Source organism: Tarenaya hassleriana, unplaced genomic scaffold, assembly GCF_000463585.1.
Source record: "Tarenaya hassleriana unplaced genomic scaffold, ASM46358v1 Cleome2, whole genome shotgun sequence".
In the NCBI taxonomy this organism is placed as follows: Eukaryota; Viridiplantae; Streptophyta; class Magnoliopsida; order Brassicales; family Cleomaceae; genus Tarenaya; species Tarenaya hassleriana.
Genome location: NW_010965372.1, coordinates 9,156,703 through 9,175,352, shown reverse-complemented (window position 1 = coordinate 9,175,352; position 18,650 = coordinate 9,156,703). Strand labels below are relative to the sequence as shown.

Here is an 18,650-nt window from a genome sequence, read left to right as displayed (position 1 = left end):
TTGGGAAATCACACAGACCAACGAAATGCGGGTTCAGCCCGGCCCGAACCCGTATTTAGCCCTATTCCTTCTTCTTCGTTCAATTTCCTGCAAAGATCATTCGATAGAGAGAGTGAGTGAATCCTGTTCTTGTTCGACATCAGATCAAGATAGTACATGTGCTTTTATGATATCTAAATTACTATTTGATTGGTTTTTCGATTTGAAAAACATCTAGAATTCCATTTGTTTTGCATATTCATTGGTTAGGGTAGAGAACCACATCAATGATTGATAGTGTCAAATACAAATTTTTGTATCAGTGATCAGAGGAAGATCAATGATTTGTTCAATGGAATTTGAGCCGTGTTTTGCAGTTCAAGAGGTGGCTGCTTCTTGTTCTTCTAATATTTTTCAGCTTAATAGTCTTATATATATATATATATATATATATGTATGATGATGATGATGATGTCAGCAAGATTTTGTATATAATTGTTGGATTACGCATATAATACATTGTTTTGGTATGCGTTGATGGGCCTGGGCCCAAATATTATTTGGAAACCCACATTTTAAAAAACAATTAAAAAAACAAACAAAATGACATGTGGATTATATGCAATAAATAAATAAAAATAAATGTATTTACTGAAAAACACATCGATAAAAAAGAATATACGTTATATAGGTAATTACATTTGTTTATAGATTGGGCCAAGCTAATAATCAATTGGCAAGTTAAATGGGCCTAGATGTTATCATAATCAAATCGAATGGTATAATTTTTAACTAAAGAATGAAATATAAAAAACAGTAGAAAAAATTTACGTAATTATTTTTGTAAAATAAAAGATCCTCAGCAAAACCCTAATCAGATTGATATTAAACAAAAGCCTTTGCCATCTTCAACTCCAGTCTTTGAGCAGCTCCTCCTCGGCTTCAGCTCATAGTCCTCGCTCGAGAAAGTTTAGCCCTTTTTTTTTTTTTTCATTTTCCCTTCTCCGAAAGCTACAAAAAACATTACAGAGCTTGTAAGGGAAACCGAGACAGCTAATGATGGATCAGAGATTGGTTTCTTTCAGATGTCGAGGAAGCGGGATCAGAGATTCTGACCTCTTTCGACGCACGGATTGCATTGCTTCTTCTTGTAACAAATGAGACACAAACACAGACTCTCTCACCTTTGATTTTCTACCAACAAGGGGGGAATGGTTTGTCATGAAGAGGCATCTGAAATCATGATTCGGCGTGGATCGAAGCTCCAGGGGCAGCAGTGTTCTTACCTCAAAACACTCGGAACACCCAAGGATCATGGCTCTTGCCTGAATGACAAAAAGAGAAAAAAAAGAAGAAGAATCTCTGTTACAAAGCAATTAGATCCAATGAGGAGGAACGCTGTAAATTTAGGGTTTGACTGAAAACTCGAAAAATACCTGGGTAGGTCTTTGATCTCAGGCGAGAGAAGACCCATCTGTTCGGTCAGCTTGTCCATATGTTTGGCTCTGTCCCACCCATTTTGCTTCTTCTCGGTCTCCTTGTTCTCAATTCTAACATCTGCTGTTGCTGATGAATCCATATCATCAGACACGGGGCTTGACGCGAGAAAGTCCTCCAGTAATAGGGTAGAGTATTATATCAAGGGGTCAATGTCTGGATCGAGAGGAAGGTCATCAATGTCAAAGGGTACAGAACCATTCACCAACAAATCAGGGTCCACAAAAACGCCAGAATCTGTGTCCGGATCCATGAAACTATCTGTAGGTACGTCTACTATATTTCAGGTAGCCTGAATGACAAAAGGGAAAAAAACCCAGATCCAATCAAAATTTAATGCAGACTCTCCCATCTTTGATTTTACCATGCCTTGATGGGCATTTTCATCAGAACCTTGTGCAGTTTTCCAAAAGCAGGGGCTAAAAAAGTATCTCAAACTCCCAGGGGGCATTATTGTTCTTACCTCAATACATCATTTGCTACTGCCTCTGCTCCATGCCCTCGAGCTGCTGTTTCGTTTTTTGAAGTTGGTCGTGATGTCCGAGTTCCGACAGAAGAGCCATGAGTTTCTGAAACTTTCTGAGACGAGGCTCGATTTGATTGAGTCTTTGATTTTACCATGCCTTGACAAACATTTTCATCAGAATCTTATGCAACTTCCCAACAAGAGGGGAATGATTTGTCATGAAAAGGCATCTGAAATCATGCTTCAGAGTGGATTGAAGCTCCAGTGGCAATAGTGTTCTTACCTCAAAACACTCAGAATATCCAAAGATGTCTGAATGACAAGGAAAAAAAAACAGATCCAATCAGACGTCCAATGAGGAGGCAGGCTGTGCCCAAACAAACAAAGACACAGGATTTATGATATTGAAAACAGAGGAAGTGAAACATAGAGATAATTTACCTGGATAGCTTGAAGTTTCTGGCTCTTCTCATCAAACATACAACCATGCGATGTTGGCTCTTCTCATCAACCGTTTAGTACTTACATCTACTAAGAGAGGAGATCCAAAACCCCCTTATCCAATATACCTCCATATACCATATCCCTTATCATATTTGAGGTTGATGCATGCATAGAAAAGCCATTGCTCCGCATTTCTCGTATCAGCTCGATAACCATCAATGGAAAGCGACTTCTAAGACGACCCCTGATCAATGCGTTGTACATACCAGCGTCGGGAAAACAACCATCCTCTTTCATCTTCCCAATTACCTTCTCGGCTTCATAGAGTGAATCTTTCCCACAAAGTCCGGATATCATTATGTTATACATGATAACATTCGGCTTCACCCCTCTGTCAAGAAGCTTATTAAATAATATCAACGCTTCGTCAACCCTCCCAACCTTGCACAAACCATGCATCATGCAACTATGGAGAGGTATATGGAGATCAATCCCACTCTTATCCAACTTATTATATAAGCAAAGTGCCTTGTCTGTTTTTCCATTCTTACAAAGTCCATCAAGCAAAATGATGTAAGTCACAAGATCAGGACTATGACCCTTATACTGCATCTCCATGAAAACCTTTTGGGCAGCACCAAGATTGCCTACTCGGTAAAACCCTTGGATGAGGATGTTGTAAGTAACTACATCAGCAACCAATCCTCTTCGAGACATCTCATAAAAGAGATTAATACCCTCATCGACCCTATTAGCCTTGCAGTAACCATTTATTATAGAATTAAAAGTTACTACATCTGGTACAATCCCACAACTACCCATCTTTCCGAAAAGGTTCAATGCACCATCCACGTGTCCGACTTTGCATAGATAATCGATGATCGTATTATAAATTACGATATTGATCTCAATATACATTTCCTCCATCTTCTCGAGTAGATTCATGGCCAATGCATAATCTCTTGCCTTACAGATCCCGTTTATAAGAATGCCAAATGTAACTACATTGGGCTGACAATCCATCTTTAGCATTTGATCAAATAAACTCAATGCTTCAGAAACTCTACCCTCAAGGCAAAGCCCGTTGATCAAAGTACTAAATGTTACAACATTAGGTTTGTATCCCTCTTCCACCATTTGGTCAACCAAGCTTAAAGCCGCTGAAATCTTTCCGTGGATACAGAAACCATGAGCTAGGGTAGTGTAGGTGACTACATTCGGCTTATAACCGAGTTTCAAGATTTTGCCCACGACAGATAAACCCAAAAACACTTGAGGAGAGTGGGAGAAACAGTTGATGAGAACATTCAAAGAGTAGATATCATGTGAAACCCCAAGCAATTCCATTTTCTTGTAGAGGAAAATGACAACATCATACCGTTTCATCTTCATGATTGCACTCAATAGTTTAGTAAAATCGGTGATGGAAGGTATGGGACGAGACTGAACCATCTGATCGAACAAATCAACAACATACTCGGCATGACAATCATGAACCCCACATCTCAATATATCTCTGTATGACATATTGCGGTCTCTAACATCGGAAAAAGCCGATCTCCGACAGCTTAAGACAGAGGAACAATGCAAGAAGTTGTTCAGAGTACCTCTTCTTAGGGGATGAGTCTGAAGCAGACCTGAGGCAGAAGCAAATGCAAAAGCAGCCATTCTCTGGACCATCGGCATCACATTAGCTTCCATTCAAAGAGACAGAATCAGAAACCCCCACAAAACCTTATCCTTTTCGAATCTGATTCAGAAAGCCAAAACCCAAGTAAACACTCAATTCAGACATAAACAGATTACACGAATTTAACATAAAAACTGATATGAGAATCAATTCAGACAAGAGAAGAGCCGACCGCAATCAACATAAAAACTGATATGAGAATCATTTCAAACAAGTATGAAAATCGAAATCGAATAATTGAGAGGAGACTTTGAATAAAAAATCAGTTAATAATTAAAAATAAAAACAAAAAATTAAATGTGATTAAATTATGATAGATCTGTTATATTTATTAGTTATTTGATGTTTTTTTACCGAACCTCTCAAAGTTAGAGAGGGTCGCATAAAATTTTTATAAAGATATATGTTCAAGTTCCAAAAATAAGTGTCGTAAAAAAATGTTATAGTTGAAAGTTAAGTCACATTGTTGGCTTGTAATAATTGGGTAGTTCACCTTAATAAAAAAACTATAAATATATATTTTTTGTATCTTAAAAAAAACTTTTTCTAGTCTAATTCATAATATATTTATATATGTTATTAGAGTGTCCACATGTATGTTAGATTATTATTTATCTTATTCGATTAGGTACAATCTTCTATGATTGCGTGTGTGTGTATATATATATATGAGTTAGAAACCCTATTTTTTATCAATAAATCATTTTAAAATTGGATCAGCGTATGTCTTAAAAAGATTGAACGTTACAAGTTTCACATCACAAATTGTATGATCTTACCCCCAAAACAATCACGTGGACATATATAGGATAGTAGGTTTATATCTATAGTATATACATTAACACATATATATATAGGATAAATAAGTTACATTTGAGGAGTTGTTGGCTTGTAATAATTGGATAGCTCACCACCTTAATAAAAAAATAAATTATACACATATATTTTTGGAAAAATTCCAAAAAAAATTACCGACCTTGAAGATAACTGACATATTAATATTGAACTTTTCAAACTTTTAAATTAAATATGAATTCAACGATTTTGACATAAAAAAACACTAAACTTGTAAATCTTTGACAAAAACTTCATCAACATTACACGGTGTTAAATCACTTAACAAACGATATGACGTGGCGAATGACTCAATGCCTCGTCATCCGCTACATCAAATAAGAATTTTTTAAAAAATAAAAAATAATTCTAATTATAAATAAAAAATAAAAAATATGCAATATATATATATATAATATTAAAAAAATAAATATGTATATATATATATTTATATATATGTATTAATGTAAATATACATTTTTAATTTTTAATATTTTATATTATATATGCATATATACATAAACATATATATACTTACATTCAAAAATTCATATATATATATATATATATATATATATATATATTTAAGTTTATAGATAGATATATAAAAAAAATACAATATATATGCAATATATGCACAACTATATATTTATATATAGTAAAATAGTTGTAATTACATTACAAATAATTAAAAATATAATAAACATATCAAAATTCACATATGTATACATATGCATAAAATAGTAACTATTAAATGTATATATATGTATATGTTAATCAATATATACATTTAATATTTATTATTTTATGTATACATATATGTTTATACATATATTATATTACATGTTTTTTTCCTTTAATACATTAATTTTTTATGTTTAATTTTATTTTTATTATTTTATTATTTTTAAAAATTCTAGTTTTAATTTTCAATTTTTATTTTAAAATTTTATTTTTAAAATTTTATTTTTATTTTATATTTATTTTAAAATTTATTTTTTATTTTCTTTCTATCTTTTATAATTATTTTTTATTTTTAAAATTAAATTTTTTTTGACGTCGCCAAATCGTAAATGAGGTTTTTGCCAAAAATTTATAAGTCCAATATTTTTTTGTCAAAATCAACGAGTTCATTTTTAATTTAGAAATTTGAAAAATTCGGTATTAATATGTTAGCTATCTCAAAATTCGATATTTTTTTGGAAATTTCCCTATATTTTTTGTATCTTAAAATATTTTTTTCTAGTCTAATTCATAATATATTTACATATGTTATTAGAGTGTCCACATGTATGTTAGATTATTATTTATCTTATTCGATCAGGTACAATCTTCTATGATTGTGTGTGTGCATATATATATATATATATATGAGTTAGAAACCCTATTTTTTATCAATAAATCATTTTAAAATTGGTCTGCATATATCTTAAAAAGTTTGAACGTTACAAGTTTCACATCACATATTGTATGATATTACCCCAAAACAATTACGTGGACATATATAGGATAGTAGGTTTAATGACTCGGTGAAGCTAAATATTTGTAAATATATATTATAGTTATATTTTAGTCATTTATATCTATATTATATACATAAAAACATACATTTTTATATATAAAACCCCAAGAGTCATGTACCCGTATTCCATTAATTTTAATTTATTAGTTTATAAATATATTTTAAAATTTTATATTTTTTTGCAAACATAATAAATACATACATTCATTTACAAAAGAAATGTTTACTATATAATAACTAGATTTCATGTTCTTACACATACAATCTTGATCTCCTGTTCAAATTTATATCTTCAATTCGATTTTTCAAAATCCAAAGAGAAGAAAACAACATAAAACAAGAATCAAATCTAAAACTTATAGGCCCAATAAAATGCTGCCACGGCCCAATATATGTCTTTTAAGAGAACCCAATGTACGTTTATGGTTTTGTTTTTTTAAAATAAGAAATGTGCGTGTGTATATATTATGAGATGGGAATTTAACAAACTTCAGGCATATATATATATATATATATATGAATTATAAATGAATAAAATCATTTAGTACGCACCTTGTTCTTAAGATGATTGATTTCCTGTCTCCGTTGGTTGCGTGTTTGGGCCTCTGAGATTAAAAAGAAAGTAGGCCGAGTGACGATCTATGATCATATCCACATATATATATATATATATATATAGAGAGAGAGAGAGAGAGATGAGTGCGGGATTTTAAAAAAAATTAAATATGAAATCACAGAATCTAACTATCTGAGCGGCGGAGACTTGAGATTGAGAGTACAAGGGTTGCAGAAGTACATAAGGGCTAAATTACGAAAAGACCCTCGAGTTTTCTCCCCAATAAATTAGTATATATATTTTTCTCGGCATTTAACTATAAATCAAATAAAGAATGCGTGTTTGGAAGAGGGAACAAGTGGATCCCATATAGGGAAGGGGTGGAGCTTTATACCCAACCAAACAAGCCTCTTCCCATTATTATCCCCTGCACCATGCACGTGCCTCTCACGCTCCATCACTTCCTTATATGTGCGAGATATAAATGGATTGTGATGAATTTTTTTTTTGAATAACCAAGTATTTTGTTATTCAAGAGAAAATAAATATATATATAAATATATATGTGTACTGTATATAACGTCTCGTCCACTTCTTCACATGGTCCCAACTTTACAGGCTGGAATATTTAATTTCCCATTGTACCTTAGAGCTTATTTTTAATATCGAAACCGTGTCTAAATTTTTATTTTTGTAAAAAAAGTCATCTGCCCACCACCCACACATCTCTGTTTAACCCAACCCAATTTCATCCAACATTTTAAATATTCTGTTTTAAATAAAACATGTAGTCTAAGAGTTTTAGTGAGATTTTTTAAAAAAAAACCATTATTTTAAAAAATAATTTTACACTATGCATATCTATAAAGATAACCATTTTTTATCATACCTCATATTTCAAAAAAGTTTTGTTAATATAAGCTTTTGAAAACACCACCCATAAGCGTTAACATGCCGTAAAATTATTTAGGTTAGACTAACATTAAAATTTTAAAGATATAAACTATAAATCAAATAATAATAATAATAATTGGTTTATCAGTTGCGTGAGCCGTGGCATCTGGGCTTCCGGCTCTGGTGGCCGGTTTCCGACCACCGTCCGAACTCGAGCAAGAAAAAGATGGGGCAGAATCGGAACGCACCTTGTTCTCGCGTTGCCTTACGAATGGTAGACTTCATGTCTCCGTTGGTTCTCGTCTACCTGGATCCGACAGTCAAGGCATGAGAGAGAGAGAGATAGAGAGAGAGATAGAGAGGAAGGCATGAGAGCTTCACCTGAGATTGTCGAATCCGAGATGAATATCGAAAAACGGCTGAGGCTTCACAGTACAAGGGTTGCAGAAGTACACACGACACGGAAAAGAGAGAGACAGAGAGAGGCAGACACGAAAGCGGTTTTTCAGAAACCCTACTTTGGTTTTTCATCGATAAAATGTTTTAAAATTGGGCTTAATAAGATTAATCGTTACAAGTTTTGTAATGGGCCGAACACTTCTTTTTTAATGGGCCCGTTGTTTAAAAAAAGCACACACTTGGGAAGAAAAACAATTGTATAATCAAAATTTCTCAGGCCGGCCCGGTCTGGCCCAGCCCAAAAGACAAACGGGCCTCGATTTCTTAAGCCCAAACCGTAAATTTTATGGATGAACTCGGATCGGAAATCAAACCTCGGCCTTTTTTGACACCCCTTATAGGCTAATATCTCTTAGGTTCACCAAACGACCCTCCTATGATGTCCGAAGGAATCTGATCAATGACCACAATTTTCTAAAAACACGAACTACGGTACAAGTTATAACTGAGTAACTTATCGGGCCAACAGCAAGAGGAGATATGGATCAAAAATCGAGGCCTCTTATAAGCCTTTCACTTTCTTCTTTTCCGTTTCAGAGATGAGTTTCCGTTTTATTTACTTGAGTTTCTGTTCTGCTTGCCTCTCCTTCTCTGTTTCTTTTTCCCACTTTTGTGTGGTTTGTCATTGAGATGGAAATGGTAGGACCTTTTTCCAGCCTGCGTCGTTCTGGAAACAGAATTTGGACATAAACCTGCCAGGTTCGCTCCCGAGTTGATGTCTTTATGGTCGGGTTTATGTTGCAAACCATGTACTACACACTTTTCTCCTGTCTCCCTGAGCTGAAACCTAGAGCTGGATCCTGGAGGGTTATGCCTGAAACAAAAAGTAAAGTAAGACATACCTTAAAAACAGTCATTGCAAATGAAGGTCTTGGAAGATTCTCATAATCATGTACTAATCTTTTTTTTACCTTTTTCTTCGTGTGAAATCTATAGGAGCTCGGGGTCTCGGATGATCTTCATGCCATAGACTGGGTTTAGGTACCAAATCCGACGCATGCACAATCTGCAAGATGATGATGGATTGGAAAAGCTAATATTAAGAGACAAACTTGCAGAAGATATATCCGCACCATACACTCACAGGACACATAATTTTGTAGAAATGCTAATCAATTAATGCTTAGGTGATACATATAATCATATTTATCTAGATTCTATTCTGTCCCACAACTTTAGATAATAAAAATATGAGACGCCTAAGCCATTAGATAGCGACAAGCTCGTTTAATAAGATTGGTATTGTGTATAGTTGTTTGGCTCTTACCTTTTCGGGGAACACCACTCCTGCGGTTGGGCGAGCAATGTGTTTATGGCTATCTGGAAGTTTGTATATGCCACATCTGATGAAGATATAATCATCGGCGGATCCCAGAAACATGTGTTCAAAGTCCCAATCAAATGCAAAAGAGTAAATAAATAAACTAGAGCAAATTTATCATTGCCATGGTAGTCAAAACCGTTCTATGAAAACCTTACATGACTTGGTTGGCTGAAATATCTTCCATGCCCTCGATTGGGGAGCTGAAGATTGGCGGCTGACAATCTCCAGAACATGGGGCTAAGTAACCATTCATTCCATCACTGCATTCATCCCTAGATAGATCAGGAAATAGTTCAGAGAAATTTTGCAACTCAGTGAAACAAATGTGAAGGATTTTGACTCCGAATGAAGGAATCTTCATGTCCTCATTATTCTGATCTTCTTAATATGTTAAACATCTGTTATTTTCTTGTAAAGCCCTTCGCTGAAGTGATCAGGAATACTTAAGGAGTAATATATAGCACTAGATATGGAAAACATGTCACAACACACCGTGATTTATGAACTTAGAATTAGTTATTCTCATAAGTTAGACACAAACCTTAGCTCGGGGTCAATCTTTTCCGTAATCTTCGCTCGTTTTCTTTTTTTCAATGATTTGGCACATTTGTCCAGAGAACGTATCACCTCAGCCAGGGGATGAGATGCGGCCACAAAGATCATGTCAAACATTACACTGTTTCTTCTAATTTCTTCCTTCTGAAAAGATGATTGAAAGAAAACGAAGTTCAGTTGTGATTTTAGACAGTAAAACGCTACAAGGAAGACGAAATGCAAACTGACAGATGCAGCATACCTTCAATGTGTGCTCCACCAGTGCAATCGCATCAAGAAGACGATGCTCCTCAATAAAAGGCAATTTTGCAATACCCTTCATAAAAAACAGAAATAGAATATAGAAATAAGTTAGGTTATTATGCAAGTGCTTAAACGATCAAACTTCCTCTTATCAGCATGACAAAACTAACAAACCTGCCATGCGTATCGCTTTCCATTCATGTCAACCATAAAATCTGCACACTCCGAGAAAGGGAAAAGGGAAATTAGAAACGTGAATTGCACAGCTCCACCTGAAAAGAGATCAATTGTAAAATATCCTCATACCAGCAGGATAGAAATCACTTATCGGCGAATTTGGGTCTGTCATCAGATTCCTAAAGCATTCTGGGAGTGCATGTGCACTGAGAATGAAACATGTTGAGCAAAGCAGTAACAGTTGATTTATGAAAATTTAGAAGAATAGATAGTGTACCTTGCGGCCGGAAGAACACCCAGAAGCTGATTGAAAGGTGTAAAAGGGGAGCCCAGTTCGAACTTAATATCCAGCTGATCAAGATTCTTGAGGTCGGATGCAAAAGGTGCATAATGGTATGGATAGAACCTTCAAAATAAACCAAGAACCACTAAATCCAAGGTCTACGGAACAGGGAAAAAGATTAAAAAGTGAAATTGGAAGGCATCACAATGTCTAGTTTTAAGTGACAAGAGTGCTGAAGGAAACAAAATTTAAAGAAACTTTGCCAGACCCATTGCAATTTCTTCGAGTACAAAATATTTATATATGAGGTTCCCATGAAGATGCAGAAGGATAAAAAAATGGAATCTTAGATGGAACAAATCTTTAAATCATAAAAGAAGAAAAAACGTGAATTAAAATGAAGAACATTTGTCAAGGAAACACGAGACATGTATATACATATACACACATGCAAGCTGAAGAAACCGATATCTCAGTGGAATTACTAAAGAATAACATCCTCCTCCATATCCACGAAAGAAAAAAGAAAACCAAATGGAACAAATTTGAAATTTAAAAAAAGGATGACGAGATACTAACCACTTCCAGGAACAAACACCGTCATAATAATAACGCATTACCCAACATAGGCCTTCGGTGTACTTAGCAACCTAGTCAAGACATTACCAAGACACTAAATAAGTGAAGTCTTAATTATTCAAACCTTATAAATACGAGTCAAGTAACAAAAACTGAAGAACTCACAACATCTCCCCGTATTTTTTCCATTTCCTCGACAGTTTTTGCTGAAAACTTTTCCTCATAGTATCTCTCCCTCCATCCAGGTTCACCCAGTCTTACCTGATTATATAGAAACCATTAGAGCTGATTACATATGTTCTCTGATAGGAGGAGACCGAGAAGAAGCCCGTTAAGAATGAGCATGTATGAGGTCTAAAAAGGGTTACTAGCAGTTCGCTGAAAAAATAAACAACTTACGATATCTTTTTGTGCATTTCCTGAGCAAAAAGCATCCGTTTTATCCCGTAGCAACTTCTTAAGCTTAAACTTCAATTCTTCTTTGTTCTCGAGTTCCTGAAACCCATTAGGTCGACTTTAGTACAAAAAGAGAGGAAACCAATCTCAGATCCAGAACAGTTATCTCCTTCCAAGCCAGGATCATACCACAAGGAAGATTTGTCCTTGAAATATGAGTCCAAAAAATGGCTGGCAGGAGCCCAAATTTTGTCAAAGTACCTCCTCAGAAACAGGACTAAATGCTTCTGTTCCAAGGCTGTTATCTGTGTCAACAATAGACACACCAACATTATCCTCCGGAAACAGACGACGAACTTTTTGGGGACGGGTAGAATCCATATTCTGCTTGTACGGTGAAGGTTGCGGACCAGAAGCAAGGCGTGAACCATGATACTGAGAGACTTGAACTAGAGACTCTGGTTGCACTGGAAACCCTGTATGACCAGTTCTGCCTCTTTGAGCATTGTCACGCATGATCCTTTCTGCTTGTCTCTGCCAAGTGCAAAATGACATCACAAGACATACCAATGAGAAGATACCAGAAACAAGAGAACTCGAAAAATAGATTCTTTAGATTCAAATCTTCCACCTTTCAATACCACATGGTGTATAAAACCACACTTTTTGAGTAGTGCAGTGCTTACAACTAATGCAGGGGAGAACCTTATAGCCAATTAGCCATTTTTCCAAAGAACATATGGCTTATTCTATTTACAATATTTCGGAATGCTACACAGAATCCTGGCCCAAAGAAGCAAAATGACAATCACACAGAGAAGCATAAGGGCCTCATTCAGTTGAATCAGTTCTAGCCTCCTTTCTTGGATTCTCCATTTTATTTTTAGTTTATACTGAATCAAACTCAGGTACTCGTTGCCCAAGCAACCACTATCAGAGTCTCAGGATATTATCCCACCCGGAGGAAACAATTAGACAATAGTATAAATTTTGCCTATGCTAAAGAAATGTTAACAGCCTGCTCAGAAAATGAGCAGCCGATGGGCACTACAATAGCAATAAATAGTTGGGCACATAATTATTGAGTGTATCATTTGCTCTTTCTAATAAAACCTTGAAATGGAAGGCTAGTATCAACACGTGAAGAAAATCAATATGTAAAAAGAACTTAAGATTCACCAGATGTAACCTAGCTCTCTTCTGAAAGATGCTATTTTCATACACTCCAACAGCCTGAATAAAGCGCTCAACTCTCTTCAAGTGTAACTGAAAATTGGGAAGACAAAAAATGTTAAAAAATTCTTATACAGGGGCAAGTACAAGTGAAAACAACTAATTAAATAAGTTACATAATCACTGCACCTTGCTTGATTTGGATAAGTAACCTCCAAATGATCCAAATTCCTTCTTATATACAGACATTAGCAATTCAACAGCACCCTGCAAGATGATAGCAAGTTCAGAGCATTACTAATATCATGTCTTACCTGACTGTTTCCAGCGCAATAGAGAGCAAAAATTGATACGACGATGCTTCAAACTCAAAAATACAGCTGTGTAAATTTGTATTCTGTGCAGTTTATACTATAATGCAGTGTCAATTATGAGCCAACTATTTTTATCCGTTACCCAGGGAGTCAATATGATGTTCAAAAACACAGATCTATCTTATCTAGGAATAATTTGATAACCCTACATCAAAGGGAGTTAGCGCAATATCACCTTACATGAATGACACTATAGTGTTTTACAGTAGAATAAACATCAATTTCCAAATAACAAAAGCAAACATAAAACTGTACAAACCTCTCGTATCTCTAATGTTGGCATATGTGGTAAGAAATCATTGCCAACAAAGAAACAGATGAATATGAAATCATCAACTATGCGCTCCAAATCAATTTGAAATGGAGGGTTAGATATCTGCATGTCATGCTCCAGATACTCTCTAAGCGTCCAGATGTTGAGAAACTGCCAACAAAAGAAAAGAACCCAATCATTAAATTCAAGATATACGCGTGCCTCTTAAATAACAAACAATTATAAAAGTATTATAAAATTCAGTTGCATAACATGAACTAAAAAAATTTAAAAATAGAAAATGAACGATACCTGGTATGGCTTTTTAACGGAGGCGTTTGCATCAGTTTTCTTATCAGATTCTCCAGCCTTCCTCTTTAACTTGCCCTGGCAATCTGCTGCGCGGTGGCCCACCTCACCACACAGAAAGCATTTGTCTTGTTGTCCAGGAGTGAAAACAACCTAAATCAAGTCATCACGGGAGGATTGATTGCATTCGTTTACATGGTTAACACACTTGTCCGGATTAAATGAGCTGAACTTTCCTAAACTTTGCTGGAGGTAAACCAAGGAAACAAAAGTACAAACCTCACGGAGGATTGAGAAATGAATCTCATGGGTAGCCAGAGCCAGCATAATTAAATCAGCGTCCTGTTAATAGAATTATTAGATAGAACACCTTCCCCAACCAGTACAGTCTAAAACCACTAAAAATATGGAGAAACTAAACGTAAAAGAAAATATCTACAAATGGAAGGTTACATACCAAACCATACATGCAATGGCGTGTGTTTACATTATAGCCAGGGAGGTTTCTTTGAAGGCGTATGTATGAAATTATCTTGTGTTCCCCCTCGCCAGGAACATTTGCATCAGAGAGGATAACCTTCAGAAAGAGAAAAGCATGAGTAAAATCTGAACAGTGCAGTAAATATTTGCAACAGATAATAACACAGACACAAATCAGCACCTTAATCTTTTTCCAACCAGGGTCATAGTTTAGCCTAAGGTGTATGTAGTATTGCAATGCAACTGATAAAGTAGACATGAACTCAGTTCCGGGAGTTATAACATTAGAATCAAAGGCTTGAGAATCCATTTTAGGAGGCAGTTTCCTCCCCTCCCTCTCAAACTCCTCACGCAACCGTTCTTCTTCAGCTGCCTGGATGAGATTTGAAAAAATAAAAAAAGCATCATGCTGTTAACTCATTTCCTGGTTTAAAACAAAATATATACAGAGGGTCAGTGAAAAAACTTCAGGAACAGACTCATGAAGCCAAAATTATAGATTTTCTAGAAAAATCCTGTTGCGACATCTATATAAGTAACCTGAGAAAAAGGGATCATTAACACATTTTGGTTGCTTCATCTTTCAGCTAGCTCCTTGCATAGAGCATACAAGAATGACAATAGAATGAAACTAACATTGGATGCAAACATATGCCATCAGATATTTATCATTAAAACATTAATAAACCTAAACGGGATTCGCCACAGAGACAAAGGCATATACTGCACTGCCTTTACAGAACTTGCAATCAGTAACATCTCCAACATCATACAAGGAACTTATATCACGAATTCAAAAGGAACAAACCACAACTACACCAAAATATTACGAAAGAACTACTGAAGAGAAACAGAACATACCGCTTCTGCTGCATCTTTAGCTGCTCTAAACCGCCTAGACCTCTGTTGATTCATTTTAGCCCGTGGAGCAACACCATCTGGAAATTACACGGACCAATGCCACTTGAATCATACGCAGAAAATAACTCATACAATATACATACATACACAGAGATACTCACCGATGGCCATGTATAGCAGCTTCCGTGGACGTACCATCACAAAGAGCCTGTCTATGTAATCAAACACGCACTGAAACACCTCGGAAAAGGTAGTGGGAGAAGGCTGGAACAAGGGAAAAACACCCATTCATAAAATAAAGTTAAGCAAACGACCACTATATCACACGAAATCGACGAATTAACATCCGAACAAGGTAAAACCAAACAAATGCAATTGATAAACAACTCGAAACCATACCCTGTCCTCGGGATGAAAGCATGGATGGATAATTCCGTTCATGTCGAGATACAAATTGTCATACTCGATGTTGTTAGGGTTAGGTTTTCTAGTGTCGACAGGGATTTTGACGCCATCGATCTCAACGGGCTGTTCTTCAACCACATCCTGGACAATCAACGGATACTTCTCCGCCAACCAACGGTAGAACGCCGGAACTCCCATTGGAGAAGACCCAAAACCTCGGAAAACCCTAGCTACAGTGACTGCGTGAAGCAGAAGAGGCACAGTTTTGAACTTCTTCGAGCCACTCGCCGGCGTCGGCGAAGCAAGGGACACTTTTATTGTAGGTCGCGGAGTCACAAAATTACAACGGGACTATAATACCCTTGCGTCTCTATCGGGGTGTGAAAACTGAAAAGGGGAGCCCTGCTCGAGACGGTTCCAAGCATATATTTTTTTTTATAAGTAAAACCTATAAAAAAATCAAATTTGTAAAATAGTAAAAAATAATTGGATAATTTAATTTTTTGACTTATAAAGATGTATCATTATAATTTTAAAATTTACAAAATATTTCATTATAATCTTTAAATCTAAAAAAATATTATTAAAATATGTTAATAGTCTCTAATGGATTTAAAATAAAAATAAAAAATTAAGGTATTTATATATATAGAGAATTTTGAAAAATTATAGGTGAAAATTTTATAGTTTGGATATTTATTTATAATTTTTATAAAAAAAAATTGGATATTTATTTATTATTTTTCTAATTTAAAACTGCAAAATTATTGGCAAGACGATCAATACACTTCGATCTGATCGTGGTGGCGAGTATATGAGCCAAGAGTTCTCTGACTATCTGGTTCATTGCGGTATTGTATCACAATTAACTCTTCCTGGAACGCCACAGTGAAATGGCGTGTCTGAACGGAGGAACCGAACACTGTTAGACATGGTTTGGTCGATGATGAGTCAGACAGATCTTCCGAAGTCCTTTTGAGGCTATGCTTTAGAGACCGCTGCGTACCTGCTAAACATGAGTCCAACAAAGTCGGATGAAACGACGCCATATGAGATATGGACGAGAAAGCGTCTCGTGTTATCGTGTGTCAGAATTTGGAGTTGCGACGCCTACGTGAAGTGTCAGATGACTGATAAGTTATCCTCCAAAATTCATATTTCGGTTGATTTAGAATTTGAATAGAGGCATTATAAAAAAACACATTTACTTTGTTACATGGATTTCTGGTCGTAATCTTCTACATCTTTTTTTTGTTTGATCAATGTAATCATCGTGATATATTTTTATAATCACATTGATCATACCATTAAAATTACATGATGGTCAAATTAATCACAATGAATCACATCATTTAAATTTATATAGTGATCATATTGAACACACTGCTTACACAAAAAATAGATTAAAAAAGTTATGGTTTAAATAGAACATTATCAAAAATATCATCGCTTTGCTATTTTAACTTCAACATATATCTTTCTCTATCTATTACTCTGTAATATATGTGACCAGAAACGTATTTTAGTCACATATTAGTCTCATTAATCATAACGTTAAATTTATAATAGTTTTATCAAATGAATAGTAAAATATATAAGGGATGAACATAATGAATTAGTATGATCATCATAAATTTAACATTACGATCAATTAGATCAACATGTAACTATGCTATATTTTTTTGCCATATGGGTCATAAAATCACAGATAAAGAATGGTATGTGTTGAAGTTAAAATAACAAAGAAAATATATTTTTGATATAATGTCGAGTTAAAGTACACGTATCAAAACAAGGGTAGTTTTGATATAATATCGTTTGAATATCCAAACTACTTCCTAACTATTTAGATTCCCATTATGATACAAATGAATAAGTAATAGTTAATTTGGGATACCTTCTATCACACTTTTATCATTTTTTATGTTAGGATATATGAATTTTAATATATGATGTTAAATATTTACGGTATATATTTGTTGACGATACAATTAGGATATTAAACTAAAATACATAAAATACACTATAGAATAATCCTATATCGAAATATACACCAAAAAATAGCTGGGATTCATTATACCATTCTAATTTCCAGTAAAGTTATTTCCAATCATTTAGGATTTAAACGTTATTTTTTAAAATGTGATTTTGGCAAGAAGACTATAGACTTGGGAAATTATATAATAAACACATATAGGTATTATTGCCTCACCAAAGGACGGCTCTATTTCATCCACGGAAGATGCAAAGCCAAATCAACTTCACGTGAATAATTAAATTACTAAAATATAAAATATTTTCATTAAATTTATATTTCTTCTAGAAAAAAATTGTATAATGCATGAAACTTGGTCTATGCAGTGATTTCTCCTTATGTTGTATGTAATAAAAAAAAATGGACGATAGATATCATTAGCAACTTGTTAGCGTTGAAACTAGTGGCCAATATTTAAATAATATATATATGCTTAATATATGTGATTAAGCACCCATGTTCACATTTATAAGTGTCATCATAGTAAACTTGTAGATGCATCTAATGATTGAAGAAATCGTTATCTGTATTTGAATGAGGTAATAGATAAAAAAAAATAATTTATGTTTCTCTTAATATAAAATCAATTAGTATAATCATTACGGATGATATTTATGATATAAATAATTCGAATCTTAATTACTAGTATATATGACAATTCAAAATTAGTTCCATATTGTATTAAAATAAGAAAATATCAAACATGTTTGGAAAAAATAAAATTAAGATATCGAGAAGTTGGTAGAGAAAGAAATGCAATTTTTCTTAAAGGAAACAAAATTAGAAACAAAGATAAAATTTTAAATACATATATATATATATATATATATATATATATATATATATATATATATATATATAT

The 18,650-nt window shown here is 34.3% G+C and overlaps 2 protein-coding genes across 4 annotated transcripts; both read right to left on the bottom strand.

The window, feature by feature from the left end:
- Positions 1-743: 743 nt before the first annotated feature.
- LOC104813194 (putative pentatricopeptide repeat-containing protein At1g12700, mitochondrial) lies at positions 744-8,417 on the bottom strand. Of its 2 annotated transcripts, none has more exons than XM_010540748.1 (7): positions 8,264-8,417; positions 8,131-8,189; positions 6,985-7,037; positions 2,384-4,136; positions 1,940-2,254; positions 1,416-1,768; positions 744-1,304 (listed from the first exon to the last, which is right to left on the bottom strand). In XM_010540748.1, exon 4 carries the CDS (start codon positions 4,085-4,087, stop codon positions 2,474-2,476), a length of 1,614 nt encoding a protein of 537 aa, XP_010539050.1. In that variant the 5' UTR covers positions 4,088-4,136; positions 6,985-7,037; positions 8,131-8,189; positions 8,264-8,417; the 3' UTR covers positions 744-1,304; positions 1,416-1,768; positions 1,940-2,254; positions 2,384-2,473. The 2 variants fall into 2 exon arrangements, with proteins under 2 accessions (XP_010539050.1, XP_010539051.1); XM_010540749.2 differs by having other exon boundaries at positions 2,384-4,080.
- Positions 8,418-8,645: 228 nt separating this feature from the next.
- On the bottom strand, positions 8,646-16,120 carry LOC104813193 (5'-3' exoribonuclease 3-like). 2 transcript variants are annotated; one of them, XM_010540747.2, is made up of 23 exons: positions 15,748-16,120; positions 15,510-15,612; positions 15,349-15,425; positions 14,669-14,860; positions 14,465-14,584; positions 14,287-14,349; positions 14,011-14,160; positions 13,705-13,869; positions 13,261-13,338; positions 13,078-13,164; positions 12,160-12,432; positions 11,902-11,997; positions 11,668-11,763; positions 11,503-11,573; positions 10,918-11,046; positions 10,770-10,846; positions 10,638-10,678; positions 10,462-10,536; positions 10,207-10,364; positions 9,821-9,925; positions 9,609-9,684; positions 9,253-9,347; positions 8,646-9,155 (listed from the first exon to the last, which is right to left on the bottom strand). In XM_010540747.2, exons 1-23 carry the CDS (start codon positions 15,949-15,951, stop codon positions 8,894-8,896), a joined length of 2,793 nt encoding a protein of 930 aa, XP_010539049.1. In that variant the 5' UTR covers positions 15,952-16,120; the 3' UTR covers positions 8,646-8,893. The 2 variants fall into 2 exon arrangements, with proteins under 2 accessions (XP_010539049.1, XP_010539048.1); XM_010540746.2 differs by having other exon boundaries at positions 9,821-9,937; positions 15,748-16,119.
- Between the last annotated feature and the right edge of the window lie 2,530 nt (positions 16,121-18,650).